The sequence below is a fragment of the Silurus aristotelis genome, assembly GCF_946808225.1.
Source record: "Silurus aristotelis genome assembly, chromosome: 6".
In the NCBI taxonomy this organism is placed as follows: domain Eukaryota; kingdom Metazoa; phylum Chordata; class Actinopteri; order Siluriformes; family Siluridae; genus Silurus; species Silurus aristotelis.
Window position 1 is genome coordinate 21,098,815 of NC_139579.1, and position 12,990 is coordinate 21,111,804.

The 12,990-nt window shown below is 38.3% G+C and overlaps 2 protein-coding genes across 11 annotated transcripts in view; one reads left to right on the forward strand and one right to left on the reverse strand.

The window, feature by feature from the left end:
* Positions 1–12,475, forward strand: part of mapkbp1 (mitogen-activated protein kinase binding protein 1) — a 38,517-nt gene extending 26,042 nt beyond the window's left edge. For 4 of the 8 annotated variants that reach the window (XM_083544977.1, XM_083544980.1, XM_083544974.1 and 1 more), the window contains 18 exons: positions 1,419–1,544; positions 1,650–1,720; positions 2,409–2,530; positions 3,111–3,186; positions 3,278–3,389; positions 3,518–3,581; positions 3,704–3,823; positions 5,550–5,698; positions 5,784–5,827; positions 6,437–6,655; positions 6,820–6,959; positions 7,358–7,497; positions 7,593–7,781; positions 7,900–7,981; positions 8,082–8,347; positions 8,566–9,402; positions 10,094–10,179; positions 10,403–12,475. In XM_083544977.1, the coding sequence (XP_083401103.1) occupies positions 1,419–1,544; positions 1,650–1,720; positions 2,409–2,530; positions 3,111–3,186; positions 3,278–3,389; positions 3,518–3,581; positions 3,704–3,823; positions 5,550–5,698; positions 5,784–5,827; positions 6,437–6,655; positions 6,820–6,959; positions 7,358–7,497; positions 7,593–7,781; positions 7,900–7,981; positions 8,082–8,347; positions 8,566–9,402; positions 10,094–10,179; positions 10,403–10,654 (3,095 nt within the window). In that variant the 3' untranslated portion in view covers positions 10,655–12,475. Of the gene's footprint in view, positions 1–1,418; positions 1,545–1,649; positions 1,721–2,402; positions 2,531–3,110; positions 3,187–3,277; positions 3,390–3,517; positions 3,582–3,703; positions 3,824–5,549; positions 5,699–5,783; positions 5,828–6,436; positions 6,656–6,819; positions 6,960–7,357; positions 7,498–7,592; positions 7,782–7,899; positions 7,982–8,081; positions 8,348–8,565; positions 9,403–10,093; positions 10,180–10,402 lie in introns of all 8 variants that reach the window. The other 4 variants (XM_083544979.1, XM_083544975.1, XM_083544976.1 and 1 more) reach the window with 2 other exon arrangements.
* The window catches only part of jmjd7 (jumonji domain containing 7), a 59,984-nt gene continuing 59,439 nt past the window's right edge, over positions 12,446–12,990 (reverse strand). For all 3 annotated transcript variants that reach the window (XM_083545006.1, XM_083545005.1, XM_083545004.1), the window contains one exon: positions 12,446–12,897. In XM_083545006.1, coding sequence (XP_083401132.1) covers positions 12,809–12,897 — 89 coding nt within the window. In that variant the 3' untranslated portion in view covers positions 12,446–12,808. The remainder of the gene's footprint in view (positions 12,898–12,990) is intronic.

Below are 12,990 nucleotides of genomic sequence, written 5' to 3' on the forward strand. Positions count from 1 at the left end.
TTAAAAATTACTCATTTTCTGTAAACATTCTAGAAAGCATATGCAGACAGTATATGAATTTCTCAAAAACACACCCTTGCCTACACTGCTGTATGGTTTTTGATGATGCATGGGACATTTCAAGGCACATTGTAATTCATACTACAAATGTAACCTGGCCACAAGTCCCACAACACTTTCCCAAGTGTCTTAAGTGATTGGATTACGAGAAGCTTTTGACCTCTAACACCTTTATTTAGTGCTGTCCACTTGAACAGGGCATTAGAGACAACACATCAGGCACACATACACACATTAACTTCTTCCCACCCTTCCGCACTCCTTTGAATTTCCATTTATCTCTGTAACACATGCTTGTCACAGGCTTGAAGATTATATTTTCTGTTAAAGTTCCTGTCTTTATGAAACCAGACACTCCATCAAAAGACCCATGTTTAAGACCACACTTCCTCCTAGCCTGTATGTTAACCTTTAAATTCTGCTGCAATTTGTGCAATTGTACAAATTAAATTAGTTACTATTTCAGTACCCTGAAAAACACCTAATCCTACTTTGCATTTCAAGTCCATTCTCTCATCACTTTTTTTTAATCTTGGTAGAGGAGTTGTGCAGTTCTGGTTTAGATTACACAAACTGCACACAACATATAGAGCTATTTAATCTTCCTGAGATTAAGCAACTATAGAATGAATAAAAACATTCAAAACATAAAATTGTTATTCATATAGCTGCAAATATAAAATGTCACTCTTTACTTTATTGCTTCTTTTTTAATAAGATTATTTAAATTGTTGACCATTTATACAAATTAAATATTTGAAGAGTTATTGCATATAAAATAAATGGAAACCAAATTGTAATATTATTACTTGATATAATAAAACAATTACACAAAGAGGCTATAAGATCTTTACTCTGGTCCATATAACCTTTTTAATCCAGTGGGCATTGTGTGAAATTGGATTTTAGTGAGTACATAGTAGAACATTACACTGACATTTGTATGGTTGCAGTACAGCTTTTGGGAGCGTTTAGGTTGAAATGTGCTCCATGTAGAAGAATGTTAAGGACTGATTCAAAACTGTTGCTGTTATCTTAGATTATCTGTAATTTCATGATATCTGGCTCCTAACCTTGTATATTTTGTGGGGAAAAGAGCATAACATGATCGACAGCACTTTGTGTGTGTGCTTGTTCACCCTGCATTTTTACCCTGAAGCTTGTTATGTGCCGATTCACATTTTTATGTGTTGTTGAATCAGCATGTGGGTTCAGCTGCCAAAAATGTGGGTAGTGCTTGTGTTTCTGAGTATGGTGTCCCAGATATAAAGCTGATCAATTTCAATCCACTAATGATTTGTGTGTGCGTGCATGTGCGTGCGTGTGCGTGCGTGTGTGTGTGTATGTGTTTACTGCAGGATTGAGTCTGTTGGCCACAGCAAGCAGAGACAGGCTGATCCATGTTCTTGATGCTCAGTGCGAGTATGGCCTAGTGCAGACACTTGATGAACATTCCTCCTCCATCACTGCAGTGCGGTTTGCTGGTGAGCCCTGACACTTTTTACCATATAGGTTCATTACTGGTGCTCTTATTATTCAATAGAGAACAACTCAACATGTGTTTTGACCATAACTCTATCTGCTCTTAGCATGTGATGGCAAAATCAGAATGATCAGTTGTGGTGCTGACAAAAGTATCTACTTCCGCACAGCACATAAGGTAAGATGGGTGGCCTGAGGGCATGTTTTTAATGAGGTACATGTTTTGAATGAAAGGAAACTTGAACTGATTTGTTTCAGCATTTGTCTGCTTGCTTCAGCACTTCCATATACGTATATTTATTTTTCAAACTTAACTCTTTGTAATGATTTTACATTGCAGGTCAGACCACAAGGTATAGACTATCTACTATATATTTTATTTTATATTCAGTTGTTTACATTTAATCCAGATTTTTAACTGTTCATTGAATAAATGTGTGGAGAAAGGTTCCACAGGTGACAATTAAATAAACAGTTAAATGAACAACAAATGTTCTCCCGAGGAGATGTATTTAAATTTAAGCTACAGTAGGTCCTACACATCTGCACATCTTGTTGTCATTCTATCATTTAAATGCTGAACTCGATTACAATATACAACTCTAATTCGTTTTTCCTAACAACTCTCAATTCAAGTATAATCTTTTCAAATATGCAATTTAAAAGCTTTTGACTGGGATAGAGTAAATCTGTGTGTTTTATGTTAATATTAAATGATTGAGTACAGTCATCTCTAGCTGTCTTGTTTTTTACTATGTAAGGCATCTTAAACCATTTTTTTTAGATCTAGGCAATTAATAATAATGTTTATTCTCCTCATCAAGCAGTAGATTTGTTCTGTAATAATATTATATATGATCCTACAGACAGAAGAAGGAATCATGTTTACACGCACCCACCATATTGTTAGGAAGACCACTTTGTATGATATGGATATTGATCCCCTGCACAAATACGCTGCTGTTGGCTGCCAGGACCGCAGCATCAGGTAAGTGAGGAATGTGTGCATCACTGTACCCTTACATAGTAACCACATTTTTATTAAGCCGTTATTGTAGCAAAGTGAGTGCTACTTTAACTTCTAAGTAACAGGCATTCTTTCAAGGCTCACTTGGTCCTGGAAACACCTGGAAAGGCAGTTTGAATAACATCTGAGTGGGGACTGCAATTAATCAGACTTGTTGTTAGCAGTGTCATTCTCTAAAACAAACCCCACAATAAATATTGCTAGAAAATTTATATATAAAGATTTCTACACAGAGTCTCCTTTATCACAGCAGAAACTGCCGTTGGGAAAGTGGCTGTAATACAGGCCTAGTTTTAATGGGTGTAACATTGCTTTGTTCTTTATATAAGACATGGAGCATTGGCTTGGTCATCTGGCTCTGTGTGGGGTGCATGTATGTGTTCACACAATTGTCCCTCTAGTGGTCAGTGGATAGACACAATAAACTGTTCTGGTCATTCATTAAATACTTAGATTTTTTTACTTTGAACTGTCTTTATAGTCTATTCACATTTTACTTCTTTCTTAATCTCTTCCTTATTTTATTTTCTATTTAATACAGGATTTTTAACATCAGCAATGGCAAACAGAAGAAAATATATAAGGGCTCTCAGGGGGAGGATGGCACTCTCATTAGGGTAAGCTTCTTCTCAGAACATCCCAAATTGAGCCTTATGACACACTGCATGTTTGATACAAAAATTAAGTTTTTCTGTTCTTTGGTGTCAGGTCCAGATGGATCCATCTGGGATGTACGTGGCTACTAGCTGCTCAGACAAAAACATCAACATTTTTGATTTTTACACTGGGGAGTGTGTAGCCACCATGTTTGGGCACTCTGGTATGAACTCTCTGCTTTTGCAGTTAACATATGTGTTCTCACATATTCTCCATATTACAATATGTCAAATGATTGCCCAACAGTGGTTTATGTTTTTGAAGGCTTGCTGATTAATTCTGCTTATTTAGAGATTGTAACTGGGATGAAGTTTACCAATGACTGCAAGCACCTGATATCAGTGTCAGGGGACAGGTGGGACCTCCCAATTCCATTTTTTATTTTAATCAGTACTAATAACAGCAATAATAATAATGTACTTTTAATAATATTTTATTAGATTCGTTTGTTTTAAATGTATATGCATTTGTGTAAAGCTGCATCTTTGTGTGGAGACTGAATCCAGAGCTGACCATCAATATGAGACAAAGACTTACTGATATTAAACAGAAGAACAAACCTGGAGAGAAAAGTCCACCTGTCAAACATCCAGTCAGGTAACACACACAAGCACACATTTTATACAGGTTATTCCAGGGTGTTTGTATTGGGTGAATTATAATGAATTACATGTCAGCTGACTAAACACACGTCAAAAGATTAAAAAAATATATTAATTGAGGTCTGCTAAAGCAACCTATAAGCCCAAACTGAATAATAATAAAAGTTTGGAGCAGGGTATAATCACTTTATTGTTGTTCTTGGGGTTTAAGTTAAAGACAGATTTGGTTTTAGAAATCTTCAGAATCTTGAAAAAAGCTTTCTGTTCCTGATACTTCCTTTTAAATTAGCTGCTTGTGGTATATACTTATGCACATCTCATCTCTAAAATTTGCTTTAACAGAATAAGACCAAATATTTAACTTCACCACACCTATTATCAATATTTAGATTGACCAGGATTCACATCCAAAAAAAAACTACCAAAAAAACAAAAACAACAGACATGCTCGTTGCAACTGAGCTCTTCAAGTATCAGGTTCTTCTAGATTACCTGAGGTTTGAAGAGGCGCACCTAATAGCAGATTCATTACTGAATTCCCCCATGGCCATACACAGACACAATGACAGCACGTGCTGACAGATTCGGACGACCTCATCAGTTTGCTTTAACTAAAAGAGCAGCAGTCATGGATGCTCCTGATTTTCAGCCTGGAGACTTAGCCAGTTTCGATAAGTTTGCCCTCCAAATCCAAGCTCTCGTGGGTGTCCTGAAGACATTGGGTCCTGAAGGTAACGTGGAACTACAGTGCGGCTTACATGTAGCCCGTCTGCTCACCAAAATAACCCCAGATCTACATGCCTCATTTAGACGAAACATGCCTTATCAGTCTGGTGCAGTTTACACTATACTGGATCTAGCAGAGTGGCTCAAGTTTGAATCCTGGTGTCAAGACTGTTAGAACCTGAATCAAAGGAAAGAGCAGAGACGTAGAGACGTAACCAAGACCAGGCTAAGTAGCAAAGTCCAGACTCGCTTCTCTCCTACATGGAGCTGACCGAACCCCTTAAGCAGCTGCCCAGGTACTGTCGCTCTCAAATCAGTCCAATCCAGCATGGAGATCTGAACAGGTCAGAGTTCTGTGCCCATACTGCGACAGTACAGAACATTACTTAAGCCAATGTACAACTTTCCAGACATTTAGTACAGAGCAGATGATCAACTGGATCAAAGACAGCGAACGTTGTTGGAAATGTGGAATAGAATTTGCACCCTAAAGAAGCTCTGTCGTCTGTGCAATAGGAAACACAACGTCAAATTCTTTATAAGGTTAATAACCAATCTCAGTCCAGTTAGTTCCACAAACGAAACCCTGTACCTGGACAGGCATGAAGGACCAAGTGTAGAAAAGCAAAAGGCCAAAACATTGTGTAGCAGCCGTCATACGAAATCAAACAGCAGCTGGCAGATGACAGCAAGAATCACACAATTAAATAAGTGCCAATAAGTGTTCTGAATCCTGTACCGTGTTTTTACTGACACGCTGGGGCGAGTACAATCTCCTGATCAGCATACACCGGATAAACTGTGACTCTCCCTCTAGTGGTGAAGTGTGGAAATACAACCACAGGGGAATGCTTTCCTACCCTCGTTATTCCAAATACTTTAACTTTAAAATTTGAAACATTTTAAAAATGCCACCTTTTTTTGCAGTCTCATACAGATCACGGGCACTAGCTGTTAACTAGAATCTGATTTTCCTGGTCACTGTTTGTGCTCAGCACTAGGAGAGAGGTGCTTAGTGTCCCAGCTGTAGGCATCATGTCCTCAGACAGTGATAAAGATCTTGAGGAAGAGGAGTGTATCGAAGAGGAGGATGAATACAATTCTACTCAAATATCTTCAGGCAGCAGCACAGGGGAAGAGACTGGTAAATTTCTTTGCCCTTTTTTAGTTGTTTATGGAATACTTTGGCCTTACTAAAAAATAAATACATTTCCTTTTGTGTTTATAAGGATCTTCAGAAGAGAAGCAAGACAAGATACGAGAGATGGGAAATGTAAGAATAATTGTCATTATGCAATAATTATATAATATATAGTATTTACTAGGGGTGTAAAGGTACACATATTCATACTGAAATGTTTTGGTTCAGTGCTTTCGGTTCGGTATACACGCATACAGGATGCAATCATTTTTATGTGCGAACGTATTAAGTGGTGGACCACAATTTTGCTTAGTCTCCGCCTTGAAAACATACACAATAATGCCAGGGGTATAAAAAAAAGAAACTAGAATTTGCACAGTGTCACTGTGGCTACTCACTCCATACCAGAAATAAGATATGTTTTGCGCATGCATGAAAATGCTTAAGAATCCATAGTGTTGGCTACTAGCCAATTTTAAAACATTTAAAATTGTTTTAAAAATGTAAACTGTTGATGTTTACAAATGTTAATAATTACAAAAACAATTACAAGCAATTTAATGTTTTGCAATTCTTAACTGTACTGAAATTGTATCGAACTGCGACTTTAAAACCGAGGTACGCCCCGAAATGTGAATTTTGTGTACTGTTACACCCCTAGTATTTACTACATCATATCCTATATTATAAATCTGTTCTATTTAGCTTAATATTCCATATATTTTCTTTTTCCTTTCTTAGATTTATGACAGCAGTTCAGCGAGTGAGAACTCTGGCCCAAGGCAAAGGCGACAGTGGTCCAGGCGAATTGGTAACAACAAGGATTTGGTGGTGAAGTCCATGCTGGACCTGAGGCAGCTAGAGTCCTATGCTAAGTCCCCTGGTGTGAACCAAGAGCTAGCACTGCATCCAGATCTAGATCTTGGCAGTACCGTCAGCCTACAGACTATCACTGGATGGGTAATTAGACTGTTTTAGCACTGTTTTAATTTGATTCAAGTTTTGTATAAAACACTTCAGTCATATAAAGTTTTGAAATCTGCATATTTAAAAAAAATTTTTTGCTTTACCAGGATTAAACATTTTAGAGAAGCAGTGCCTCAAACATTGCTTTTTTTATGCAGGTGGAGAAGGCAGACGTCTCGTCTGTCCAAAGAGGACACACACGTCCTCATTTCATTCCACTGTCTCCTCAGATGCCAGACACAGAAGCTGTGGTGCTTTACCCTGAGGGCTGTGAGGACAGAGTGAGCCTGGCAGGCAGGTCAGTCCACATGTCCTTCTCAATCATACACAGCACTTACAAGTAGACTGTTAAGTATTTTTGGCCGTTGTGGTGAAAGAATAGTTATGCCTTCTGTTATTACAATTTATAATGTGCTGGCATTTACTGTATGATCATACTTGTTTCATACACTACAAAAAAACTCTTGCCATTTACATGCCAGTCATAATGAAAAGCTTGAGAATTTTTTGGTTTATTCATTAAACGTTTGATTTATTTAAACGTCACCTCATTGCTAAAAAATATTTTACTGACAAATGAATTTTGTGTGAAAATTATGAAAATGTACTTTGACAACTCTTATGTGGGTATGTAATATTTTTATAGAATGAATGTTGTAGCAGTCTTACAGAAGACCATTCTTCTCTGCCCTTTAGTGAGTACCAGGTGAAGGAGTTAGCCCATGGTGTGAGGTTGCTTCAAGGAAATCCATGTCCTGAGAAGCAGAGCCCTGACAGCGCATGCTCAATGGATTATTCCAACAGCCATATCTCTAGCCCAGATCAACCAGGAGAAGGTAAAACACATTCAAAACACACACACACCAGTCAGTAGCACCTATAAAACATGTTGATATGAACATTATTTTGCCCTGACTTTGGTGGTTTCTAGACTCTGAACCCACTGAGCCACTGAGTGTGGATGGAAACTCATCTGAGCTAGATATGGAAGACCTGGAAGAAGAAGAGGAGGAGGCACTGAGGAAGACATCTGAAATTTGTTGCTTTGTACAGGAGACTCCAGACCAAGAAGCTTTCCTTAAAAAAAACTTTGAAAACCTGTCAGACTTCAGCACCTCAGGTCATTTGTGTGTGCAAATAGATTTTGTGGAGTTCTTTTTGCAGGAATTCTTTTTTTAATTGATAATGTAATAAGCTTAGAATTGATTGGCATGCCTTCTCTTTTTTTGGTGGTACAGGAGGTCCAAATTCTCCTCTTCAGCCAACAATCACTGACAGTGTCAGCATCTCATCAAAGTTTCTCAATGGCTCCACTGGCTGGTAAGACACTTATGCAAGAACAAACTTTAAATGGGTTAAATCAAGTAAAACAATCATTTTTAAATATGTATTTCAAAATATATATTTTCTCATTTCTCAGCAGGCAGGCGTTTGTTTCCCTTTCAAAGAAAAATCCTGAGAGTGAGGTTGCCAATGAATTGGTGCAGCACCCGGTTTTCGAGGTGCATCCTTTAATGGAGGACCGAAAACAAAGCGCCCCACAAGAACTCAAGAAACTTAAAAGGCCTTCAGTTCTTCACTTATCCCCAGAGAAGAAACGAATTCCTGTAGAAATTTCTGCTGATTCTCTGGCTGCCTCAGCTGGCATGAGGAAAGCTCAGTCCATTCACAGCATCTCTGCAGATGGTGAGGCATCCAGCCTCTGCAAAAACAGGGCTATTACATAAAAAAAAACAAGTGTGGTCTTATGAGTTATATGAACAGTTAGAATGGAGGTTAATTTGATGAAAATGGCTGACAGATTGAATAGAAAATATATATAATTTTTTTTATTGCTATTAATAACATTTTCCATTTTCTATTTGCTATGTTTGTTGTCCATCCTTTCTCACTGTCTTGTTCAGCTAACATGCCTCAGGCATCTACACGTCTTTCTGAAGAGATTCTGCCTCATTCCCCCGAGCGTGCGCCACCATCCACACCTCGGCGCACAATTGCCAGTGTGCCTCTCTCCAGCCCAACGTCTTCCCAGCCCAGGGACTGCCCTACACCCACCAAGTCCAAGTCACGCTCGTACATGAGCCCCACCACTAGTTCTATCGCCAAGATGTCACGCTCTATGTCCATGGGGGACAACCTAAACATGAGTGGGCTCAGTGAAGTACCTACAGCCTTGGACACCAACCGAAGTTCAGGATCAGACGCTTCTAACCTTCGCAATGCTTGTCGCAGCAAGCCCTCATCACCAATAGTGCCACTGCCCTCTTCATCTATTGGCTCTCCCCCTCGTGGTGCTATTTTACCAACCATAAGTGGTGCCTCCACTCCTAACTCTTCTTCTAAAGGCATCCAGGCCAAATTACCAAGCAGCATCCGTCCACAGCTCCACCTGGACATAACCAAACCTCTCCCAGATAAGCCTTCCATGGCCTCCTTCTCTCCAAACAGCAAGAATACCAAGCTTGGTCACAAGGAAGATCTTGGTAACAGGACTCCAGTACATGTACCCCCCCTGCCAGGACCAGAACAGTCTCATTCCAGCAGCATTCAGCCAATCACATACTCAGTACCTACTGAGACCAGGCAACCAGAGGAACAGGAACTCAATATTGAGGAGTCTGAAGAACCAGAGAAGATACAGGGAAAAGATACAGACCTGGAGGAGACTCAGGTCAAGCAATCAAATGAGAACCAGGGCACCACAGTTTGTATGCAGGCATCCAGTCAAGCCCAGGATTCAGGTTTGCTGGGCTTTCACTCCTCTCTTGTTTTTTCATCTCCACCTCTGCGCCTGGGTCTGCACAAAAACTTCTTTACCAGCAGGCTCTGGTATCTCTCTCCTTTTATCTCTTCCATCACTTCTACCATGTTCTCCTCTTCACCCTGTCCCTCCATTAACCATTTCCAACTGCAGGGTGAGGCATGCTTCCTCTCTTCATACTGATATTTCCTTTAACCATGCAACCTTCTCCTATGCACTACGATTTTTACTTTATTCTCTTTACTCATATAATTTTGCATCTAGTACAAGTAAAAACGTGTTCTTTATACTGTTCTCAACCAGTATTTTGCAGCAAAATATGTTCAGTGTCAGCTTTAGGTGCTGCTTTTGTAAAAGCAGGAAGATGTCAAGTCAGAAACAATATCTTTAGCAACAATCTGAGTAGCCATTATTCAAATAAATTATAAACAGAGCAGAGGTTGAGTGTTTACAAATTGTTCAGTATAATGATAATGCTACAGGTGATATATATTCTTTAAGAACTTTTGGTACTCAATCAACAGTTAAAAGCAACAAAAACCTGCCATGTCGTGTATTTGTTGTCAATAATAATATATTTGGTAAAATATGTAAAAATATACAAATACAAAACTGCCACAACTGTGTATGGACAAAATGACAAGGTTGACTTTTTTCTCTTCTCTCACAAGATGCATCTCTCAGTATGGAGTCATGCAGACTTGCAGCTAGTGAACTTCAAAACAGTTTTAAAAAGGCCTGCCACTTCTACAGGATGGTACGTTATCATTGCAGTAATATTCAATTCGATTAATTTTTTATTAGTATAGTGCTTTTTACAATGGACACTGTCTCAAAGCAGCTTTACACAGATAATGTGGTCGGAAAATGTAAAGATTGTTCTTTATAAGTGTAAGTTAATATTAGGGCCCTGTGTTAATTGCCTATAAACATTGAAAATCCCTATCACATTCTGAATGTGCATTTACTGTGTTTTACAGCTAAACAGTTCCACAGACCAGAGGCAGGAGCATCAGAATATGACTCAAGTGCTAACTGAGGCGTTTGAGGCTGTACAGGCTGAGTTGAACTCATTGCCATATGATAAAGAAAGCAGCTCCAGCAGCAGCTCAGTGTGTGTGCTGGGCAGTGGAGCAGGTGGTGTGGGCGAGGAACGAACATTGGCATTGTTGGAACAGTATTCACAGCTTCTCCTCAGAGCTGTGGAGAAGAGAATGGACAGCAAAGTCTGACATGCACCTCTTTCGGTTTATTAGATTATTCAAACTGAGGCTGGAACCCAAGCCATGACTCTGAGCAGAGTTTTTTTTAATAAGCAGATTCTAAATCCACAATTGATTGAAGTGTGGAGTTCTCTTTCTTTTCCCTAAACACTACCAGCACAGATGGACAGGCTCAGTCTCACAGGCATGGCCATATTGCACTATAGACTGTAATCTCATCTGCCTACCTCCTTTTTTTTTAGTTTGTTACTACAGCAACCATATACTCATAGCCAAAAAGGGGCCCTTATATCCTTTATTATTATTATACCGTATCTGGATGTTTGAGAATAGGAGCAACGACTGAGTAAATGGACTTTATCAGAGATGAGCTGCAGTTTGTCCACCACCAAGATGGAGATCAGCTAATATTACAAAGCCGCAAGAAAATGTGATTGTGTTTTATTCAGAACGTTATTTTCTCTCTTTCTATCTCTTTTAGAAATAATCCTGATGTTTGCTCATTTATTTCTTCCATAATGGAGTGCTTTTTTTTTTTTAGAGCATGTGTTTTTATAGATGTGTGACTGTATTTATTGTAAGTGTCATTGGTCAATAACAAGGGTTACAGCTCTTAAGTGTGTTGTACAGTAAATGTGTTTTCATACAGGATACCCTTAATGTCAGTACAGTTCCTTAAGGAGGACCCAGAATGGCAGCATCCAAATTTAATGCAGGAACCGTGACAATTTTGTACATTTTGTAATTCTGACAGACAATGTCGCAAGTGATTGGGTGCCTTATTTTATAACCAGCAAATATGATATTTCTAATTCATTAATATGCTTTCAATGCTGAAAGGATGCTGTTTCTCAGTGGAAGATTTTCCAGTAGATTGGGCTCAACTGCTAAAAAAACAAAACAAACAAACAATGGAATAAGACAACTTGCAAAGGGAATGTTGCTTTTAAAATTACTAATCAGCTGAGCAGAACTAAAACTGAACACTGAGAAATTTTTTTGTTTGTTTGTTTTTTACTTTTGAATGAATTGAATTAGCTTTTGATAAAGGTGGAATTAAGTCTTATATACAGGTTTCTGTCCCTGTTCTTAAGGCTGACACTGATGTACAATAAAGCACTTTGTTTTCTAAAGTAATAACATTGTGATACCATAAGAATAAGAATACTGTATTTGTGCTAGTTGTCTGTCTGCTGTATATTGTTCAGACTTTCACATACTGTTATAGAACATGGTGCTTGTGCTTAGTACAGTTAACAAAGTGGTGTAAACCAGTTTAGTACAATGAACTGGATACCAAATAAATGTATATGATCCTCCATCCTGAACCAGCCTCAACCCCTTATGTCAGGATTTTTAAAAATAAATGCTTACAATGAACATTAAAATGTGCATGATGAGACAATGCAGTTCTTATACTTTATAAAGTAATTTGTAAGCACGTGATTATAATCATTTAGCTGAACTGAGTGAATTTAAAGTGTAGAGGAAATGACTGCTAGCATGACAAAACTGTATGCATGAGGAGAAGAGGTTCATTGGATCCTGAACTAGAGTGCATGGTTGTATTTCTGGCTTTTTAAAAACAATCATCCAATGCTTTGCTATTCAGCACTATATATGTAACTACCTTTGCTTTTCTCAATCCCGTGAAAGCAAATCACAAAGCCAGCATTAAACATGAATGAAATTTTTTTTTAGATTGTTTATTTAGAGTTTGTTTATAATTTGTTCTGCACTGCTCTAAAATTACTTGTTTTTATATCTTTAAGTGTCATCTGAATAAGCAAAGTCAGGTGCTAGTCAATAAAACTGTATTTATTGCATCAACTCTGGTTTTTGTTGTTCATAAATTTTGTAATACCATCTTAAATTATTTAACAATAATGTCTATACTACAGGTTTTTGCTGTCTCTCAGCTTCAGGGTCTGAGCTCTGTATAGATGAAGGTTTGTGTATTCTTCCCATATCTGTGTGGGTTTCTTCTTGGCTCTCCAGTTTCCCACTTCGCAAAAACAAATGCTGGATTGGTGACCTTAAATTACGCCACGGTAATTTAGGTGTGCAGGGTACGTTGTAATGCACTCTTGTCTTATTAGGAGTGTATTTGTGTCCCGTCACCACTGTTCACACTTTGAAGACGATTTGTTCAAGGGGACAGCTTCATAGTGAACCCACAACTCTAGTTAGAGATTCCACCAGTTGAAAGTAATTGTACTTGATGTCATAATCCATATCATACCAAAAATTCACTGAAAAGACATACACCACACATGATTTTCTGTTAATTATTTTTTTCAGTAGACTTAAATACTAAAAAGTCATGCATTTGCACTGCACACTAC